Genomic DNA, 21,696 nt, shown 5'->3' with positions numbered 1-21,696 from the left:
CCCGCCGGGAGCCACCAGGAGCCGCCGCTGCGCCCGCTGCGGTCACCGCCCGGCCGCGGCACGAAACCCCTCAGTTGCAGTCACGGCCGTGGTGTGCCCGCTGCGGTCCTGCCCGCAGCCTCTCCGCGCCCGCGGAGACCAGCCTGTAATTAATGTCTCCGCGCAGAGCAATTAGCCTGCAAATCCCCTCGGAGACGCGCATGCTGCCGTGCGAGGTGTGTGCCCGAAGGGGAGACCGTGCGTGTGTCTGTATGTGTGTGTGTGTCTGTGGCGACGATGGCAGCCCCCAAGCATCGCACGTGAATTCTTAATAACGAGGCACTGATTGTTTTTTTGAGCGGTGGCAGGATGTATGAGCCCCGCCGTGTCAGCCGCCCGAAGCTCCTCCGGGAGGCTGCGGAGACCTCGCCACTGTATTATTTCCCGAGCCGTCTTCCTAGGCAGAATTGATCCTCGTGGGGGAATAGGGGGGCGGGGGAAGAATCTCAATTGCAAATGCTGTTTGGAGTTTATTGGAGAGAGTGTCTGAGCTTTAAGATGCTCTTCCGTGTCTCCTGCTGGATGCTGTAACGAGCCAGAATTGTGGTGGGTTTCGGCTGCGCAGGGAGTTGGGGTAGCGGGGGGGTGGGGGAAAGGAAAAGACACGATCGAGAGTAGCTGAGACTTTGTGCCCCCGTTGGAGAGATGGTTGAGTCCTCGTCAAGGTTGCTGTGGTATCCCAGAAACACCATTCACTCCGAGCTGTGACCGCGCACCATCAACAGCAACAACTCCGCTGCGCCTGGCCAAGGAATAGGAATTAGGAGCTCTCGAGAGTAATATGAAAGGGATCTGCAGAGGGGAAATCCGTGCAAAGGAATCGAAATTAGCAGACTTTTGGGAAAGGGGATGTACTAAATGTGGCCGACTGGACTTCATCCTGGTGAAGAAAATGGAGATTAAAAGTGGATTTACATTTTGGAACCTCATCTTTTTATTGATGGTTTCGTGTGTGAAAGGTAGGGTAGTATTTGAGTGGTATATTTTCAGGGGTCCGTTTGCTTTCGGTCAGGGCGTTGCAAGCTCTCGCCTCATATCAAGATGTAATTTAAAAATGTATTTATATCTTATTTTTTATTTTTACCCTGGGTTCTTTGCAATAGGAAGATATAAATGATCGCTAAAGCAGGGAGGGAAGAAGGAGTTGATTCAGAGCTCTCTCCGGCAATAGGAAATGTATTTGCTTGCCAGGCTTGGCGTTCAATGCAGTGACTGAGCTGGGGCTCAATAAATATTCTTGCAGTATGCTCAAACGGAGACGTGAGTTGGTTCATATAGCTTCTAACTAGTGTATCTTGAAGCAAATCCCACCGAGTGACTTTTTTAAGGTGATGATGAGGGTAGTATGTTGGGAGATTACCTGCATTTCTCGTTTTCGGTCGAGCAACGGGCTCTTTGCGGGAATGCCTGTATCGATGCACTTATTAGTTTAACCCATTGCGCGGGGAAAGTTACGGAGGAGCCCAGCGTGTGCGTAGCCGTCTCAGCCCGAAATGCGCTTCACGCTCAGCTGTTTGTATGCATGCAGGGCTCCCCGGCTGCCGAAGAGGTATGTTAGCAATTCAGCCTTGAAGGCACGGTCTGCCGCTGAGTGCAAAGATCGGCACCTTTTCTCTTCCCTCCTTTGGTTCCTTTTTCCTGATATATTTGGAGGTTAGGGTTTTGGAGAGGAAGGGGATGGGTTGGGGTTTTTCTCTCTCTTTTTTCTTTTTTTTTCGGGGCAGTAGCTATTTTGCGTTCTTCCTGCTTCTATGTTCGTGCAAGGAGAGCAAAAGGGAAACCTCTAGTTAGCAGCATAAATATCTCCACTAAGTCTGTGCTTGCAGACAGTTAAGGGAAACGCGGAGAAAAGAAGAAATATGTGTCTTGAATAATGTGCACCTTCAAAATTACAGAGGCATCGCTAAACGGTGAAATGCTGGTCCTGTCACGCGTGCCTTCAGTAAAAAAAGATCCATTCTGCAACTCCCCAGTCGGCTGCCTACCCGAAATAATCTCCCCTTGTTTGTGGCCAGTGATTAATATCTGATTAAACACCCTTTTATCCCCATCTTCATCCTCATCCCTTCTCCCCGTCACAATCATACATTGCCAGACTATTTAGTAGACCTTATCGATCCTCTCCGAGTTTTTACACTTGCTTATCACCCACAGAGGTTGCCTGCATGGGTGGGAAGGAGGTGTGTTGGGGGGGAAAGGCGAGGGGGCGTAGGGGGGGGCATTCAAAGGCGTGCCTTCCCAAGCTGGCTCTGCCTTGGATGAAACAGTTTATTGTAGAGCTTTGCAGCTGCTTGTTCCCCCATTTGCATCCTGTGAAAAAGAGTTCGTGTTCCGCGAAGGGGGTGTCGAGGGAGCTTTTACCTCATCCCACGTTATCCTGACACGGCGGATCTGAGGGGAAGGGGCTTGCCTGTGATGTTAATGCACGTTTTAATTACAAGCAGCTTCTCTCTGCGTCTATTGAAGCGAGCGGCTCGCCGCGCTTTGCCCCGTTGTGGAGGAGGTCTCCGATCAAGACCAACCCGAGGTTTTGGGAGCTTTTTCTTTTTTCCTGGTTCAGCCCCCTGTCATTAACGCATGCTGTGTGCAGGGTGCGATGGTTTGCAAGCGCCTGGCTGGCTGCGGGCGAGGCACGCGGCGGGCGCGGTAGGGAGGCGCTGGGGCTAACGGGCGGCTCCGGAGCCGCTGCCGAAGCAGCTGCTTTGTGAGGACGAGTCGCGGGGCGGCAGCATCCGACAAATTAAAGAGTCGGGCGGTTCTCCCCGCCTGGCGATGGCCGTGGGAGCAGAATAAGTTTCCACAGCACCTGTTGAGATGCCGCTTCGGTTGCCCTTGGGAGCGGGGAGATACTGAGGGCAAAAGCACCTAAACCAGACGAAGAACAAATGAAAAAAAAAAACCCAAACCAAAAGGGGGCTATGCGAAACTAGCCCTTTCTCTTCTTGCCCACGTACAGTCCCAGAGAGATGCTATGAAATGTTGTCCTCCCTATTGCCAGGGCCTGAGCTTCCCAGGTGCCGACCCTGGCAGTTTCCATAGAGTTCCCAGCAACTGGGGACTTCCCAGGACTGGGAACTCCCCCGCAACCCCTCCCAGCAACCACAACTGTGATCTGTTAGGTCAGGTTTTATAACCTACCTGCATGCAGAGGCCTTTAGGCAGGTATGATCCATAGAGCTGGCTTAGACTCAGTGCAGTACTGCATCTATCCTGGGCATTTATATTTAGTTCTCTGCCCCACTCCGGTGAATGAATACATTTTATCTTGATTTACATTCCCATGGTGTCAGCACACACTTCAGAAACCTTGGTAGAGGCAAACAATGAACGAATAACTATTTAAAACATTCCAGATTGGGAGCAAGGTGACTCCCCAGATCCTGTATCTGATCTACCATTGCCTGGCAAGGCCTTTTCACCACACCCCACCTCTGCAAGCTCTAGACCATACCATTCTTTGCTTAATCACCTCTATTGAATAGTTCAGCATTGCATCATAACACCCATACAGTTGCTGAGGTTCCTGTTACTCAGATCACTTCCACAGCTTTGCTTGATATCTACCTCTCAGGCCCTTCTTACTTTTGTCATTGTCCTGTCACCATTTCTCCAGTCTCAATCCACAGCTATCCCACTGTTGCAGGTGTCAAACTATCCTGAGGTAGCCATATTCATATCTGATTAATTATGCACTTCTTGTATATATCCTTTGTCTATATATGGATATATGGGGGAAAAAAATCATCTGTACATTTGTTCTTCTTGGAACCTTGCAACATCACTTGTGAGGAGTTAGAAACAGGAGAAGAAAGGAAAAAATGGGAGGAAGGAAAGTGTCAGAACTGCTGGGGAAGGGATGGTAGGAAGAGCTGAGGTAAAGAGCAATTGTACCTTCAATTAAAATCTTTACTACTTACACAACATTCCATTACATCATGTATCAATCCCAACAAAATATTCCTTAGATAGACATGGAGTAGAAAATTAAAGAAATCTCAGCATTTAAAAGTGAGAGAACGCACAGAAGGCATTCAAAGAAACAAACAAACCTCCACAACTCAGCCCTTAGAAAATGCTAAGCAGACTGATTTCTGGCTGGCTGCAGGAGATGATGGATCTTCCCTTTAGATGTGCAAGACACCTCTCCCTTCTCCCCCCTACTTCCCCTCGGAAGAAGTGAGAAGCACAATTTAGGCACGGGAGCCTAAGCTTGGAGGAGATGGAAGTGAAAACCTCCACCATCCAAACCTCTTACAGACAGGGGAGGTGAAGAGATTAAAGAAAAAAAAAAAACCAAAAAAACCCCAAAACAGTAAAAATGAAGCAGCATCAGTGAGCTTTGCCTACTGGGATTTAGGAGAGAAATCACCGGTACTTGCACTCCTTCAGTTTGGTATGTGCCTTCACCAAACAAAAAAAAAAAAAAAAAAAAAAGCAAATACTTGTGCTATTTGTGGAAGCAGCAAACCAGAGAGGAAAGCAGGCGAAATGAACAGAGACCGCAAGACTCCTCCATCTCTTCTGTGGAGCTGTCGCTCCAAGACAGAGAGCTCTGCTCTTTTGTCTGCCTGGCTAAAATGAAGCTTTGCCTCTGCTGTTGTTCCTCTGTTCCCGTGTTGCTGTTGTGACAAGCGGAACAAGGGCAGCTTTCAAAATAAAAGGGAGATGAAGCAATGAGATTTTAAGCGGCTCATTGACAGAAGTGATGAGAAAATGGAAAGGATTTCCATTTCCAGTGACGAGTACCTGGCGTGTGGGAACATTTAGCAGGAACAAAGCGTGCCCTGCTTCTCTTATCTACCTCTGCAGTCTCCCTTCTCTCCCATTCCCATTTTGACCCCGCTCCCTTCAGGCTCCCCCAGCCCCTCCCCATCTCTTCCTCCCCCGTCACTTGACTTCTGGGATTACTGGCGGATGGTTTTCCTCAGTGGGGCACTGGTGGCTGCAGCGAGGTGCTCGCTGTCTCCGAAGCCGAAAAAGGTTGGGCGAGCAAGAGCAGGTTCAGATTTCCTCATTTGCAGATGGTAACTGCCACTGTCACATCTGCGTGTGTCTCTGTGTGGTTGTGTTTGTGCATGTGTACGCACGCAGGGGTGTAGGGAGACACTGAGTAGCGGCGGGACAACGTCGTGCTGCTTTTTCAACTCCTCCGCACACGCTCAGCTCCTCCACGGTGCCTGTTTCCCGCAGATCACACGAGTCTTCTGCTCAGTAGACTGCACACAGCAGCTTTTCAAGCTACACAGTTCTGCAGGGTTGCAGACAAAGTTAGCTTCTCTCACCCCCGTCTTTCACCTTCAGTTCACGGCTAAAACAAGGCTCAGCTGTGCTCTCGGCTTAGCTCACGGCTCCTCCTCCTCTGCAGCGTCGAAATGAAAGACACAGCCCCTCTCAGCAGCAGCAGGGAAGGCAGTTTGCCTTTACCCTGCTCGCTGGTGTTAGGGGCCCGCAAAGGGCACAGCCGAACATCGCTTATTATAGTCTCCGCGTTTCCATTGCGAGAGGCGACAGTGGCAAGAGAGAGCCGGTGCGGAGTCAGCGGCGGGCCGCGAGCAAGCTCCGCCCGCGCCAGCGCCCGCTCCGGCCCCGGCCCCGCACCAGATTGCATTAAGGTGTTTGGTTGGTTTGTTCAACATACAGAAATAGCACAATGATCCGGTTCTTGGAGGGAGAGGGCTAGGGGTTCCAGGAAACCACATAGACTGAAGAGGGACAGGTTGTCTTGGCTTGCAAGCACCAGCCCACGATACCTAAAGAATTCTGTGGATATGCTTTCAAATCTCCCCCTTTGGAAAACTCCTGTGCAATAAACATAGCAGGAACTTGTAATCTACCTGTTTGTTTTTTGGATTTTTTTTTTGTTTGTAGGATTGTTTCATTTGTTTTTGAGAACCGAGTCAGCTTGGCTCAGTTACCTATCTAACTTAATGTCTTTACCTCCAACGGTGACTGTTAGCAGCAGTCTAGGTAAAGATGGGAGAAAGAGCAAGTACAGAGTGACTATCACAGTATCCTGGACTTCAGCGGCCAGCAGTTTTGGGTCTCCTGAGCTAGAGGCTGCTTTTGGAACACCATGTTTAAGAGGCATCCATTGGCCAGTGTTTCATTACTTTATCTATTGTCTCTCCTTCTACTTCCCTTCCTTTCCCTTCCCTTTTCCATACCACTGCATTCATATACATCCTCCATTCTTTACACTTTACACCTATCTGAAAGTACCAAATAGTATGAAAACTTGTAATATAATTGACTTTACACCCAGTGTTGTTGATGTGCTACATAGGTCAAAATTTGAGGTTTGTAACCAAGTGCACATGGATCCAGTAAAGAGAAGGAAATGCACAAATCTGTTTAGAGAAATTTTTAAAGATTTTTAAATACCCTATAAGGATGACTACATTTGCATGATAGTTACACTCTTTCAGATAAAAGGTTTTGATTAGTAGCACAGCCTTTTATCCCTTCTTTCTTAAAAAGAAGCATCTTGGACATTATCTGATTTCAACGTTATTGAACATTTACAATTTCAGTTCTCTTCAGTAAAAGCCTGGGGAACATGTTAGCACCTCTGAAGCAAGGCCAAGTGAGTCCACCATTATAATGCTGGGACAGAACAAGACAGCATAAGTCAAAGGAAAACATCGATAACTTTGAATTTTATATAAAATGTTAATTCTACAGAATCTGACAAATTAGAACTGGTAAGAATAGGAAAAGTTTTATGAACTACTGAGTTTGGGTTTTTTTTTTTCCTTCTCCACTAATAAAAGACTTCAGTTCTAATTCAATAGGGTTGTGACATTTCAGACTCAACTTGTTACTGATAAGTACTATTCATCTTCTGTTTCTGGACATAATGGTTAATGTTGAAATGACAGAACAAAGCCTTTGGGGCAAATCAGTTTACTAGTTGCTCCAAAGCAACGTCCCAGGAAAGAATAGAGTATGAACAATTTTGTCTAAGTTGATTTTTTCTTAGACTCCTGTAATTTTAACACAGCTCTTGAGACATGAGACACTTGATGAAACAATGTTTAAGTAACAAATCAGAGAGATATATGACAAAACTAGTTATTACAAGGGTGTAAAACTTGCATCACCATTTTAATTGAATAATTTTCATGCTAAGGTTTAGTGCAAAATTCCAGAACTCTTTTGAGCTTGAAACATGTCTCTTTCAAACAATTAGCAGAAGAATGTTTCCTTCTCAATCATATTGTACAATTCTTTACAAAAGGAGAGAATTGTTGCATTTATCAAAAATTCAAGGAGCAATATTTGTCATTTATTTGGGACCTAAATAGAAGGGTGCATGATATATAATGTACAGGATATCACCTGCCTCTTAAAGAAAAAGCCTAGTAGTATTAGAAAATGTTAAATATCTAGTTTTCATCATCCATCTTTTCTTCTGAGAAATAGAATAGACATCAGATTATGAGTAAGATTTTTTTAAAAAAATAATAAACACACACAGACATACCAGGTTTTTGTAGGTGTTTATATTTAGTTGTTTACTTTTCCTGGGCAGATTTGCATTCATGGTCTCACTGCATTGTTCTTACATATCATGTAAGATTTACTATGGCTCTATAATTCTGGCATTGCAAGTGCTGAGTACTATTGTAAATGTCAAAGAAGGAAATGGTGGAAATTCATCATCTCCTTCCCAGTGCCTGAAATGTAAGATGGATACGTTTATAGATTTAGGAAATGTAAGATGGATATGTTTATAGATTTAGGAACAGTGTTACTCAGAGACTCAAAGTACTGGGGAATGGCATACAAGGGGTTCCACAAGGACTGGTTCTCTCACAGAAATTTATTGTCAAAGAACAGGATGGGATGCAACCAGCAAAGATGGAGACAGGTGGACTGCCCATTTTCCTTTGGATTTTGCAAAATGCATCACAGCGTCATGTGTCATATGCACATTATATCATAGAAATAAGGTGAAAAACAGTAAGTAACTTAACTACAGAAGGATTCATGGGGTGATGAATTCTTACTTCCCAAGGCCTGTAAATAACACTGATTATCTTTGCAATCTGACTGAAGGAATCTGGAGTCTTGAAGCAGAAATAACTGAGTAATTACTTGAATTATATAGATGATGAACCTAGTTCTGACCTTGAATTCTATTTAGTCTCTTTCTTATATTTACATATCTTATTAGCTTTTTATCTTTAGGCACTGTAACTTGTTAGTTTCATTCTCATGGAATTATGTATACACATATGTGTACAATTACATACATGATATATACATATAGAAATTATATCCATGTGTTTGTTTATGTTATAAGGAAATTCATCAGACCACTCTATCAACTTACAAAGGAGCAGGTAACAAGTTGAAAGATATGTGCTTTCCAAGGTATCATTACCTCTTAATTTACAATCTCAAAAGGATGTAATACATTAATGATTTCCCTAACAAAACAAGTGTACCTGTAGTGATAGCTAGCAAACATTAGGGGGAAAGCTTAATGAAAAGAAAAACGCTAGTTACTAAAAACACATAAAAAACTGTTCCAAATATATGAAGAAATGACACAAATATTTACTCCTACTGATATAGGGGAATTTTTCCTAAATTTTTTTAGTAGACTGAAAATCTCTAATCACCTTTCAAATACAGGGAAAAAAAATCTATACTAGTTTCTGTTTTATTTCAATACTGGTATTATTATTTAAAGTAATTGACATATCACTTCTCAGAGGTAGCTGTATTTCAGTGGCAGTTAAAATTATCTCCTTGTGATCACTGTCTTCTTGTAGAACTCTTTTCAGACCCAGGGAGTGAATATTTGGAAGTGTAGTTTGGTGTTCTTAGCAGAAATGAGCTACATAAATGCAGACTATGGATATTTCTCTTGTGTCAACATAGTGTTTAGATGAAACTACTTGAATTACAGAACCATTCCTCCGCTATTTAATCCAACCCAGATGGAAGACTTCACATTCTACTGTAGCTAGCTTTCCTGATCACTGTGCAGTTTTCTTTGGGAACTGAAACTTAGTCTAATTGAAACTAATCTTTTAGAAGTCTATATAGTAAAAGTTTCATTTTTTACTTCTGTATGTCAGCTTTGATACAAAGGTAAATGGAAGTTATAAAATGGGGTATAAAATAGTCTTTGTACTGCATGTTTTTGAGCCTGTTGAAAGCAATGGGAGAGTCTAGAATAGGACCTTTGAGAGCTGATTTGTCTCTGCATCTTTTCATTTTTTTTATTACAGTTTTCTGTATATACATTTTATTTTACTCCAAAATATATGTCATAACAGAAGCTATGTATTTTATAATATACTAGAAATTATCAATAGAAATGCCTTTTGGAAAACTCAAATTGCATTATAATTTTGTAAGCTTAAAAGTTACAAAAGTAAATTGTTTATGATTCTAAGTAAAAGAAATTACATATTTTGATACAGTCAGAAAATACTGTTTCTACATTTTATGGATTATCATTTCAGCATTTTTGATAATCCACTAGATTCAATATAATGGTAGTATGCTAATTTAGTGTCAGCTGTAGTTTTTAAATCCATGGAGTACTCATGCTCAGGATATATGGTGAATTACAATCAGTTTGCAACTTGGTTTCAACATTCCTTATTAAATTTTTGTTCTCCGGTAAAATATATTGGAACTTGTAGAAGGCTGCTAGTAGCTGCAGAGGAACTCAAAGGAACTGAGAAAATAGTTTTCAGTTTAGGAGGCTTTCAGATTTAATAATTCATGCAATTTGGTTTTACTTGTTTTGGATTATCATATATTCCACATATTTGAAAATGCTAAATTAATCAGCAAATCCAAAGCACAGAAATAGGGACATTTTCACATTAATTTTACTTCATTTATCTTCTGCTAGCATGTTCTTTGTATTTACCACAATCTCAGGGTCTAAAAAGATGTAATATAGTGAGCCAAAATCATAAGAACTAAAGTATATTGGAAAACAATTGTCCAAATCCCGACTTTTGGAAAGCCTACCTGGTTAACCAAAGGTGAAGGAAGGAAAAGAAGACTAAGTCTTATGCTATCTCACACAGTCAGGTCACAGAGTCACAGAATCTTAAGGGCTGAAAAAGGACCTTGAAAGTTCATCCAGTCCAATACCCCTGCCAAAAGAGGACCACCTAGAGTAGGTCACACAGAAACTCATCCAGGTGGGGAATCATCTTTGTGATAAAATATACTTTCTTTGTGCCTGTCAAGGTGTATATGGTGCATGTGTGTGTGTGCAAGCCCACAGTTCTGGTAACAGTTATCTGTAGCTGTGTGCTCTATCAAGAAGAACCTATGCTCAGCTCATGACTGTGCTCATCTTATGTGCTTTCTCTTGACTATGACTGTGGTAACTGACATTTATACTTTAATCATATGACTACTACTACTGTCTTTAGAAATGCTTGCTACATGATGTGGCAAGATAATGACCATGAGAAATGAATTAGATATAATACATAATTCTTAATCTTTAACTGAAAGGGCAAGACATTTTCACCAAAATCTTTACATCAATGTATTGCACACAAAAATGCTTATCTGATTAGAAAGTTTTCATCAGTCTAATGTATTGAAGTAACATGATACAGATCGTACTTGATGAAGTGAATGTTTTAGCAATATTCATGACAAAAATCCTCTTAGGACTATTACTAAAATGGCTAAGATTTTTACAGCATTCACATTATTTAACAAATATTATTTTTTTTTAATATGAAACTGCTAAAAGATTTTCCTTTCAATTGGGCCCCTCAATAAAAGATCCCAGAATAGAGAAAAAATTATGTTTGATGAACTTGAAAGATGTCATCTTAAAATCAAGAGATTAACTGACTGCTCAGGCCTCAGTTTCTTGGTGTGATCTTCAAGTTAAATATCAACATCATTGTTTACTTCTTCCCACATTACCACTCAGCATTATTTATCACTTTCATTCTGAATTCTTCTTCTGAAGAGCAACTCCTTTCTGTGAGATCTTTTGAAGGGGGGCAATCATTTCCTTCATACAATTTACATAGTTAATAGCTTTAGAGACTTTGATAATATCACCTCTTACCCTTTATTTCAATCTTGGAAACCCCTTCCTGGGAAAATAAGATACCTTTGACATTTGGGAGAGGATTTCCTTAGAGATTTTTATAAATTCTATTTAATGAACTTCCATATATCCCAAATTCAACCATATTCTCCTTATAGCAATTACAGACATCTTGTAAGAATGTGAATGTTATTATACTTCTTCAGTGGCCCAGTTTTCTACTTAAGTACTTCAGCATTCTTTAGAAATTTTAATTTTCAGCCCTTTTCTGTGGAAAAAGATGTAGTATAGACCCTAGACTAGCAATAGCATTTCTCATGCAAGGAGAACAAGTTTTCCCTGAAAATTGGTATGACATTTTATTGACATTTTCATTGCCTGCAGTGGAAAGTTGCACCAATCAATCATATAAGACAATATTTTTTGTAAATATCCTCATAAACTTATACTTTTGAAAGCTTTTTATTTGAAATAGCACTGAGAAACGCAATGTTTAATATAGAGTGAGTTCATCAACAGCCTTGGTGATTCCTGCATGCCTGTCTCCATAACATTCCTAAAGATATGCTTTCAAAATTCCTAAATCTTTCTAGTACTACAAGTACAAGTTATTCAAATTTGTATGAGTTTCTACACTAATTTCAGCTAGTTTTAAATTAAGCTACCCATAAAAAACAACCCCACTCTCCTAAACTCTATCTATATATTTTTGTTACACTCAAATTCTATCTCATCAGCTAGCTTCTGTAAATTTTCCCAATTTATCCAGCCTCCCCTGCACTTCTGGGCTCCCTTCCCAAATTCTCTTCTCACTCCACAAGTATCATTGGAGATATCCCAAAAACTTAAAGCAGTAAAATATAGAAAATTCTTTCCAATTTCTATGTCATTTGTAGTGACTTTTTTTTTTTTTTTGGCCCAACATAATACCATGTAAGGGTAGTCTGTTAGGAAATTAAATATTCTCCCAGTCCTACAGTCATAAATTAGATTTACTAAGTTTTACTAAGTTCTTTGGATTTTAAATTATCTTCAGGAAAGCAAGATTGAGAGAGTGGAGTTTCAGATATATTTATTTTCATTCTTCAGCCTATTGTGCCTGTTTACATGACTATTTTTTTGCTAACCAAAAAAAACTCCCTTCACTCCATTCAAAGAAATGTAAAAACTCACAATTAAAAAACACTTAAAATACTTACTTGCATACAAATAAACACTATTAAATGAGATGGTTAAAGTCTGGAGACTTGGTATATTTTTGAAATCCAAGATGTATCTTTGCGGTTTTTCAGGCTTAAACATATGCAATGAAACTGTCCATGTGACAAGATAAGGAGAAATTTTACAAATCTAGTATTACTAAGGCAACTTTTATCAATATCAGTCTGGGATGACCAGAACAGGCTAGTCAGGACTCCAGATTCTGCAGAATATTGCAGCTTAATTTAAAAAAGAAAAGACAAAAATATCACAAAGGAGAAAACAGAGCTAGATTGTGTTACTCAACTGATTCAAAGATTGTTACACAATCCAAGCTTCAAAGACGGTTTACTATGAATCTGCTGTTCCAAATTGTTCCCTTTCGGGCCTCTCATACTGGTTTTTGAAATGCATTGGCAGCTGAGTTAATACAAAAGTCTAACCTAAAGAGTCAAAGCATGACACAGATATCAGCAGAAGTTCTGTAATTATAAAGAGGTCATTAATTGTCAGCTAGAATTTAGGCTAAGTCAATGAGTCACTTATTTTTAAAATGTAGTACACAATACAATAAACATTGAATCACCATCAAGTAATTTGCAGATATTTCTGAAGATAGAGCTGTACTTTAATGCTATTTAAAATGTTTTCTGAAAAATGTTTCTTCATTCTTAAAATACTGTGAGTTGGGTTTGTATTTGGGGTTTTATTTTGCATTATTAATCCAGTACACAGTGCTCTGTAAGTGAAACTCCCCTGAACAAACTGTTTTTGGAAATATTTAGTTGATTTTTTTTTTTTTCCTTCTCATGTGCTTCCTCAATGCTTCTTTTGCACAAAGTTTATTTGCACTGTGTTTTTTATCCTGTCAATTTTTGTGCTTTTGATTCTCAGACTTCTTGGGTCTAGCTTCCTATTCTTTGTCTGGCACACCCAGATGACTGTGCATTATTTGAGAGTCTGTATCATTATTTTTTCCTGTTTGATAATCTCTTATCAGGCTTTTAAATATGTCAGTTATCTACTTGAATATTTGTATTTTACATTCTCAGTGCTTTTTTTATTTTCTTTCTTTCTGCATAAATACTTTCTATCTCAATTCTGTTAATTCAATTAATGTTTATAGCAGTGTTTCTATTGCATGTTGCTTGATGGTTGCAAGTGTTTCCGTTTGAAGCTTCTTACTTCTCAAGTCAGAAGCATTTTTTTGAACAAGTGTGATCATCCATTTAATTATAACTTTACTGAAATATTTACGAGCAGGTCATTTTAGAAGTTGGCCCCACTGACATGAAAAGATTTGTCATTGACTTTTAGCAGAACAGAGAAGATTGTTAAAACAAACAAAATACTCCTTTTCAGTACAGAGGAGTTTATTTAAAATGAGATATCCCTACAAAACTGTTCATAACATGCATGGGACTAAACTGATGAAACAAAAGCTGTAACAGTTGAACTCCATCAAATTATTTATGGCAATGACATTAGAGCTAGTGGGCTAAGTAATTGACACCAAAACCTTACAGGCTTTGGTCCCTTTTTACTCACTGTCTTACAATGATAGTTAAGTAGTCCCATAAAAAAAGAGAAAGTTTCAGACCTTAATATCAATATTACCTTTTATTATAGTTTTCAAATTCTATTCTAATTAATCATAAAGATGGCAGGAGAAAGGCTAGTGTTGCAAGATGAACAGAAATTCCAAAATGCATTTTACAGCCTAAAGTAAATAATTCCAAAACTTTAGAAGTCAACAAGTCAACAGTCTATTAACCAAACCCATTTTTTTTGTCTGTGATTTGGTTTAGAAGTTGGCAGAAATACATGAGAAACCCTGAGAGTTTAAAGTTTCTGGCTGATCTCTAAATCAAAAACAGCTGAGTAGATTTAAATATTTTTGTGTAAACAAATTTGCATCCAGGCTGCTAATCTGCATGACAGCTTTCAGTTTGACATTTTCTGAAATGATGGAAAAATGCTAAGCCCTTAATGCTAAATGGAGTTCATAATGGAAATACTGACAGACCCATAATTACCTGTATTGTGATTCTGCCAAATGCTTCTTTATCTGTCTAATCTTTCACAATTGAGTTAAATATATAAATTATTCAAAGGAAGAAAAAGGAACTGCATGTTGAAAATACTAAACTGTAGCAATTCTATATTTTCTTCCAGATGTCCACTTATGAACAAAGCAGTGACAAAAAAATTATTTGAACAAAATGTAGCATTTTCTTTGGAACTGTAAAAGCAGCCAGTGGTCATTAAAAATTTCACTTGAACTTAATTTGTAAGTCTTTTTCAATCATCTTACTGGTAAAGTATGAGTAAACATGTCTAATAAAACATTTGTAATATGTCAATCAGGAATTATCATGAAATAAACTTGTTGACTGACATGGCAAAAAAATCCCAAGCAACTGCAAATACAGACATTTCACTGCCCTAATACTGACCACCTGTGCTAAAAACTTTTGTACTGGGGTAAGAAAGAATTAGAGGATGGCATGTTTACAAAAAATTTCCAGAAAATTTAAGTGAAAATAATAGTAAGAGCAGTGAGAGACAGGTAGTTATCTGGACTCTGTAATTTAGAAACTCCATTGTCTGCCAACTTTAGAGTCTTGAGGTTACTCTGGAAGATCTTTTTTTCAATGTCTTTTTCATTCTTCTCCATGAAAACCTTTCCCAGTTGTCCAGACTGTAACCACTTGGAAAACTAGACTGCATTTGTTCTGGAGAGCCTGCTCAGCAGGAGTGATTCAGAGAGACTAGCCTTTATCTACACACAATCTCCCTGCACCAGACAGGGCACACATCTGTCCCCACAGAACATCTTTCACGCATCATAGTAGCCCTTGATTGAAAGAGAACATCATATAGCATTTTTGGCCTCTGTGGTTTGCTGTGAAGATGAAATCTATTTCTCTAAGGCTCCCACAAGAAGAACCTGCAGAGCTCAATTAATATTTCCTGAGGGAAAAAAGAATATACCACTCTGATACCTTCTTTCCAGACTGCTAACATCTCCAGAAAGAGTCATGGACTTTTAATTTCTGCTTATAAAGCAGCTGCTTCAATTCTAAGATCAGCTGTTTGTCCGTCTCTGCATTTTCTTTAACACGTCTCGTCTCTGCCCTTCTGAAGATGTGGACATTAGGACTTCAAGCAGTACTTGAGATATGCGTACATCTGAGTTTTCTGTAGTGGAAAACAGTTTCAGTACTCTTCCTGATCATGCCTAATATTTGAAGAGGGGGTTTTAATTGCCGTGGAGCATGGAGTCAGTGGTTTCAGAGAAATGTCAGTGACAGCTCTGAGACTGAAACTTTAAGACTCAATTTCAACATCATGCAGGGATAATTTAGAGATGTTTTATGTATGTATATGATTCTCTAAAATACACCTACATTTGCATTGGCACATCTACTCATTTTGTAGAGGAAATTCTGGACTTCCTCAACATTGATGCAACATTTAGGATCTTAATATCACATCCCATCTTTCCAATTTCACTGCTGTCATGGTTTAGGCCCATCAGGGGACAAAAGACCACGATTAGCCTCAAGTACCAAAGACCTGAGGATTGCCAAAGGACAGGGAGAGCTTAATTGCTGCTTAAGGTTCAGGATAAAACAGACCGGGCCACTCAGTTTGGGGAAGAAAACAGAAAATAATTTAATGCAACATCAACTAAAACATAACCTTAAACCCTCAAAACATAACCAACATAAAACATCACAGAATGGTACAATGATGAAGAGTCTGACCAGCCCTTTAAGAACACCTTCTTCCCACCCCTCCCCTCTTCCCGGGCTCAGGGGGGCAGGGAATGGGAATTTCAGTCAGTCTATTCCTGATAACTTCCGCAGTTTGTCTCTCCTCAGGGCAGGTGGGCTCTGCATCAGTCCTCCCTGAAAGTCCGTGGGGTACCTCACACACACGGCAGCCCTGCACGGGCTGCTCTGACATGCATTTATCCCAAAAGCTGCAGCTCCTCTCTGCCTCTCGTGTGGGGCTGCTCTGCGGCATGCAGGCTCTCCAGCATGGCCTGTGCCATGGCCACGTCCTCACACAGTCTCTCACCCATCCAAGTGAACTCACATGGGGCTGCTGGTGGCTCTCAGTCCTGCCATGGCCCTGCATGGGTTGCCGGGGTACAGTGCATTCTCACTACAGCTTGCAAAGGGGTCTCTGATCTGGTGCTCTTTCTTCCTTCCTCCTTCTCTGACTGTGGGGTCCATGTGGTTGCCTCCATCTTGTATCACTCTTACACCTCCTGCCAGCGCTTCAAATTCCTGTCCCTAAATAGTGATGGCAGAGGCGCCAGATTGGCCCAGCCAGGCTGGAGGTGGGTGTGAACCCAGGAGCCAGGGGAGAGTCCAAAAACTCTGTACCGAGTCTTCACTGCAACCTCCTCCCCCTGTTACCAAGCAAGAGCTGCTCCTTGCTAAACCATGACAACTGCATACTCTTTACTTCATGGGGGAGAGAGATATGGGGAGAACTAATCTAATCACTGATCCTAGGGCAACCCCACTTTTGATTCTTCCTCATCCCAGGAAGTAATCATAAAACTCTATTCTGCTGCTTTTGGTTTTTTTAATCCTTTCACCATCTTTAAGTTCGTAAAAATCAGTTTATCCTGTGGTAACTTACTTTGATAACTTTTGGTGCGGAGCCTTGTCAAAAGGTTCTTTTATGTTGACAGTGACTGAATTTAAAAAGGTTAGTTATTCTGATTAATGGATCTGTACTCAGAATGCTTTTTATAGTATTTTTGAGGTAGAATGAGTTTTTTAATTTGTTTAGTATTTCAATAGGAGACTTAAAAACCATATTTCTTGAGTTGCAAGAAGTGGTGCTGATTGCATTAGAAGCACTTTTCTTCTTATGATGTGAACTGAAACACTATTTGCAAGCCATGTTAGAGACACTGAGCTGTTGCAGTTGCAGTATTTCAGATGTGATGTTGCTGGCATGTCTGGTCCTGAAAGATTGCATGGTATTTTTCACAGAATATTATTAGCTTTCATCTGCTGGCTAAATTCCAATTTGGATAATTACAGTCTGCTGTATAAATTCTCTAAGCAGAGTATGTTAAATAGCCTTCGATACTTACTTCCCTAATCTTCTGAGGGGCATTTCTGTGATTTATTAAATAATAGTTCTGCTTAATCTAAAAGACAACTGCTTCTAAAAATGCTAGGGAAGAGTGACTGTGTTAGAAAGTGTGTTGACTACTCAGTGCTCAGTGATAAATTACACAGCTGCATTGGTGGTGCTTGCCATGTAGAAAGAGTATACTGTACAAAACCAAAAGGAAACTGTGTCATTATCAAGATAGCTGTAATTTAATTTAGATTTGGTGGAAACATTTTAGATAAATAAAGCAATATGTTCTATACAAGAAGATTAGTATGATTCCAGGGAAATTTGTGTAGAAAGTTTTGGAAATGTTTCAAGATTTTGAAGGTTTAAATAAAGATTTTTTTTTTATTTTTTTTTTTTTAAGATCATAGAATCACAGAATGGTAGGGGTTGGAAGGGACCTTTAGAGATCATCTAGTCCAACCCCCCTGCAGAAGCAGGTTCACCTAGATGTAGCATAAGAACATGTCTGAGGAACAAATACACACAACTTTAGTACACAGGAGAATGTAAAACACTAAAGCTTTGCAAAGCTTGTATTTTGTCTCAGGTATGAAAAAATTAAATGAACAAAATTGGTGAGTTGGACCAGTCATGAAGCCAAGTCCTAATTCTGTGATAGATAGATGAAAAGGAAACTTTTCAGATACAATTGAATAGAACACTTTGCTAAGCATATAGTAGTTCAGTCCTTTGTTAAGAGAGATGAGACGAGAAGAGCAACAGGGTAAAGCAAAGTGAAGCAACTGAATGGAAGAGAGGAGAGGAGAGGAGAGGAGAGGAGAGGAGAGGAGAGGAGAGGAGAGGAGAGGAGAGGAGAGGAGAGGAGAGGAGAGGAGAGTTTAGGTTTAATATTAATCATGTTACTGTTTGAAGTTTTTTTGAACACTCCTAATTATTAGATTAAGGATAAGTTTTTGAGGTTCGGTGCATCATTCCATCAAAAAATGATGTTTACTCCTCCCTCTCTGTCCTGTGATAAGTAGCAACTTTCATGGACAAAAGATAGAAAACAAAGGAACTCAGCAGAAATGTCCTGCTTCAAAATGTGCTGTAACATTCAGTATCTTCATCTTTTTTTTCTATGGCTGTTGACAAAGCTGTGTTAAACTAGAAGAATATCTCTCCCATATAATATCTTCCAATCTTATTTACTCCCCACAGAACACCCTCTATCAAGCCCAAAGATTTTTGCTCTCCATCAAGAAAGGACATAAGTGTTGACATTTTTGCTTATGATTGTTCTACCACCTATTTTGTAAACAGTGCAGACTTTTGGGGAAGCTTTATTTTTGTGTAATTTACACAGAACAATTTGACATGCTCAGTGCAAGCTCAAAAAAATTCTATGGCTGACATGCTGTTCAGTATTATTTTAGTTGAAGAGAAACATAATAATAATACTCACGTTTGTTTAAACTATATCTAAGATCAGTGCTATCTGTTTAAAAAAAGCACAATACTCAGAGCATTTTACATAATGTTATGTGTAAATTAGGTATTCATAGGGTTGATTCATGTCTGGATTGAATGGAAGCAGGGTTTGTGTTTATAGCCCTTCGAGAAATCATTTAAATCTGATTTAAGAAAACAGTGTTATTACAATGCAGATGTATATCTTGATCGTGATCTCATAGCTTGTTCTTTTATATTACAGAAGCACAGAGAGCTTTTTGCTTGGTTATCATTATGATTTACCGTTCCCAAAAAGTGCATTAACTGCTATTTTGGAGTTTCCTGCATAAAAAAAAATTAATTAGCTTAGTTTCTTCTTTTTAATACAAAATTATAAATATCAGTGTAATACAATATGCACAGCTCAAAAACAAATAACTGCATTCTTGCAGGTAATGATCAGGAGAAGACCAGCTCTGCTAAACAGCTTTATTATCTGTGGGTTAGCAAAACCTTAGGTGCTCTTGTTTGCATTTTAACACTAGATTGACAAGAAAAACCCCATCAGGATATACATTGTGGTTTGAAATACACTTTGAAGTCTTCAGTTCTTTACGGTTCTGTAAGAAATTGACTTCAAGAGAATTGCTACTGGCCTTTGCTGGAGAAAAATAAAAATAAAATCTTAAAGTTACTGGGCCAAGTATCACCTGCTTTAATTACTTTAAACAGATGGAAGTCATTAATGGTTATTCTTGAAAAACTATATGCCCTGTCTAGGATCTTAATAGATTTTTTCAGCAACAGAAATAGCAAAGTAAAACCAGCAATATCATCTCATATCTGCACATTAAAAAATACAGTAGTTTCTTTTATTACTGTTTTGAGAAGATCAAATTGCATCGAAGGATTTATTCCCAAACTTCCAACTATTTATTAGATTTTATCATAGTGTTTTACTAACATGTGCTGTTAAGAGGGGCAACTAAGATTCCAAGAATTAGATTTTTTTACTAGAAGAAAAAAATAACTCTTTGCAGATAAACTCACAGATGATGTCTGATTTCTACCGACTTTAATGAGATTTAAGTGTAACTCTTTGATTTGTCAGTATTGGGGCTATGAATCTTTACAGTTTGGGAATTACACTGTGCAGCAGTTTCAAAATTGACAGAATAAAAGTTCTTTCATACCTGGAAGCAATATCTTTTCTGAGAATTACCCCACTTTCACAACTGTATTACTTCTAATTTTACATTTCTATATGGGTTATTCTGAGTTTCATCTCATTAATTTATCATATCTTGCATCAGAATCCAAAAGTTTCCTTGGCATCTAGTTGAGTGAATAATCTTATGTAAAATGCTTAATTACACAAAAAAATAAAACTACAACTGACCTTTGTGATTTAAACCCATGCATCTGCTCAGCATCTCATCCTTCTGAGCTTACTGACTATGTATGTTAGCTTCTGAAACTTTCTTTGTATCTGCTCATGCAATTTGTGGAATATCACAATATGACCAAACTTTGACAGTTACACGTGTTGACATAATTTACTTAGTACAATCCATCAGAACATTTCAGCTGAGAGGAAGCAGGTTCATTAATTGCTGTCACACAGTTACAAAATGTGTTTTCTCTTTCACTTACTCCCAGCTGTGAGCTCAGTTAATAAGTTTGGAGTTTTTTCTTATTTCTGTCAGTTCCTAAAAAAAGTTTCTATTTCAGAAAATGGAAGGGAAAAAGGGACAGTTACCCAAATGCCTCTGATTCTAAAAATTTCAAAGACAAAAAAAAAGAGAAAATAAGTTCTATATTTGCAACAATAATAAGAAAATGTAATTACTTGTTTCTGCATTTTGAGAAAAAAGTACTGTAAGTTACTAGCTAACTGTAACTAAATTAAGGCTCTTTTTTTTTGCCTTTGAAATATTATTTCTTCCCCCCAATGTAATTCAAATGCCTGTGTACTGAAACTGCTTATGCAGCCTCACCAAAATCAATACTGTTACTGTTTCCTATGCCATCCTTGTGGTACATATTTGTTACTTGATTCATTCTTATTTGAGAAGAGGTTTTAGGTTTCTTTTTATTTCAGCATAATTCTGAGTTTTCACAAACAATGGATGACTTTCCATGTTGTGAGTGAAAAAGGAGGAAAAAAGAGCCAAACAAACTTAGTGTGCATTTAGGGAAGTACACCTGGCCTGACTCCAGCGACGCTGGTACTTAGAGACAGATAAGGACAGTTTCAAATTCAGTTTTTAATACACTTTGTGAGCCTTTGAGTTAAAGGTTACTACTTATGTGTAAATATTACTTCAATAGCAAGTCGTACAATTCTTTTAGGTATCCTCATATTGTTTTCTCACCTCAACTGGGTAGTATATTTATCATGAGTGAGCCAGTCTAGCCACACCGCTGTACAGAGCAAGGAGACCTGCAAGGAATGCCAGATGCTTCTCACATAGCACAAAGCAGCTATGCAGAGTGGAGCATCCTCTGTGTAAGTAGGACATTTCCCACCATATTATAACAATTTACACTACATTATATTGTGAGCTTAAAGTGATCAAATGTCCCCTTTGAACATTCAAAGGTTTCCTACTATACTACCTCACTGTTACTGCTCTTTACATTGCCTTGTGGCAAATTAGTGGAATATACTGTAAGAAAAGTAAGATTATCAGAAATAATCCTTTTCATGCTTCTCATTTTCCTAGGATGTTTTCTTCAGCCTGTATGAAATTTACCTGTTCTATTTTCTCCTCTTAGTGTTTCATTGCACAACATAACAGATTTTTTTAAAATGTGATTCCCTTATTGAATGTAAGAGCTAAATTTCACAATGATAA

General features: G+C 39.1%; 1 protein-coding gene across 3 annotated transcripts in view; it reads left to right on the top strand.

Annotated features, from left to right (window-relative positions):
* The first annotated feature begins 820 nt into the window (after positions 1-820).
* CSMD3 (CUB and Sushi multiple domains 3) overlaps positions 821-21,696 on the top strand; it is a 611,954-nt gene continuing 591,078 nt past the window's right edge. For all 3 annotated transcript variants that reach the window (XM_061994596.1, XM_061994595.1, XM_061994594.1), the window contains exon 1: positions 821-998. In XM_061994596.1, the coding sequence (XP_061850580.1) occupies positions 821-998 (178 nt within the window). The remainder of the gene's footprint in view (positions 999-21,696) is intronic.

This window comes from Colius striatus, chromosome 4, assembly GCF_028858725.1.
Source record: "Colius striatus isolate bColStr4 chromosome 4, bColStr4.1.hap1, whole genome shotgun sequence".
In the NCBI taxonomy this organism is placed as follows: Eukaryota; Metazoa; Chordata; class Aves; order Coliiformes; family Coliidae; genus Colius; species Colius striatus.
Note: the sequence above shows the minus strand (reverse complement) of the source record. Positions and strands in the feature narration are given on the sequence as shown.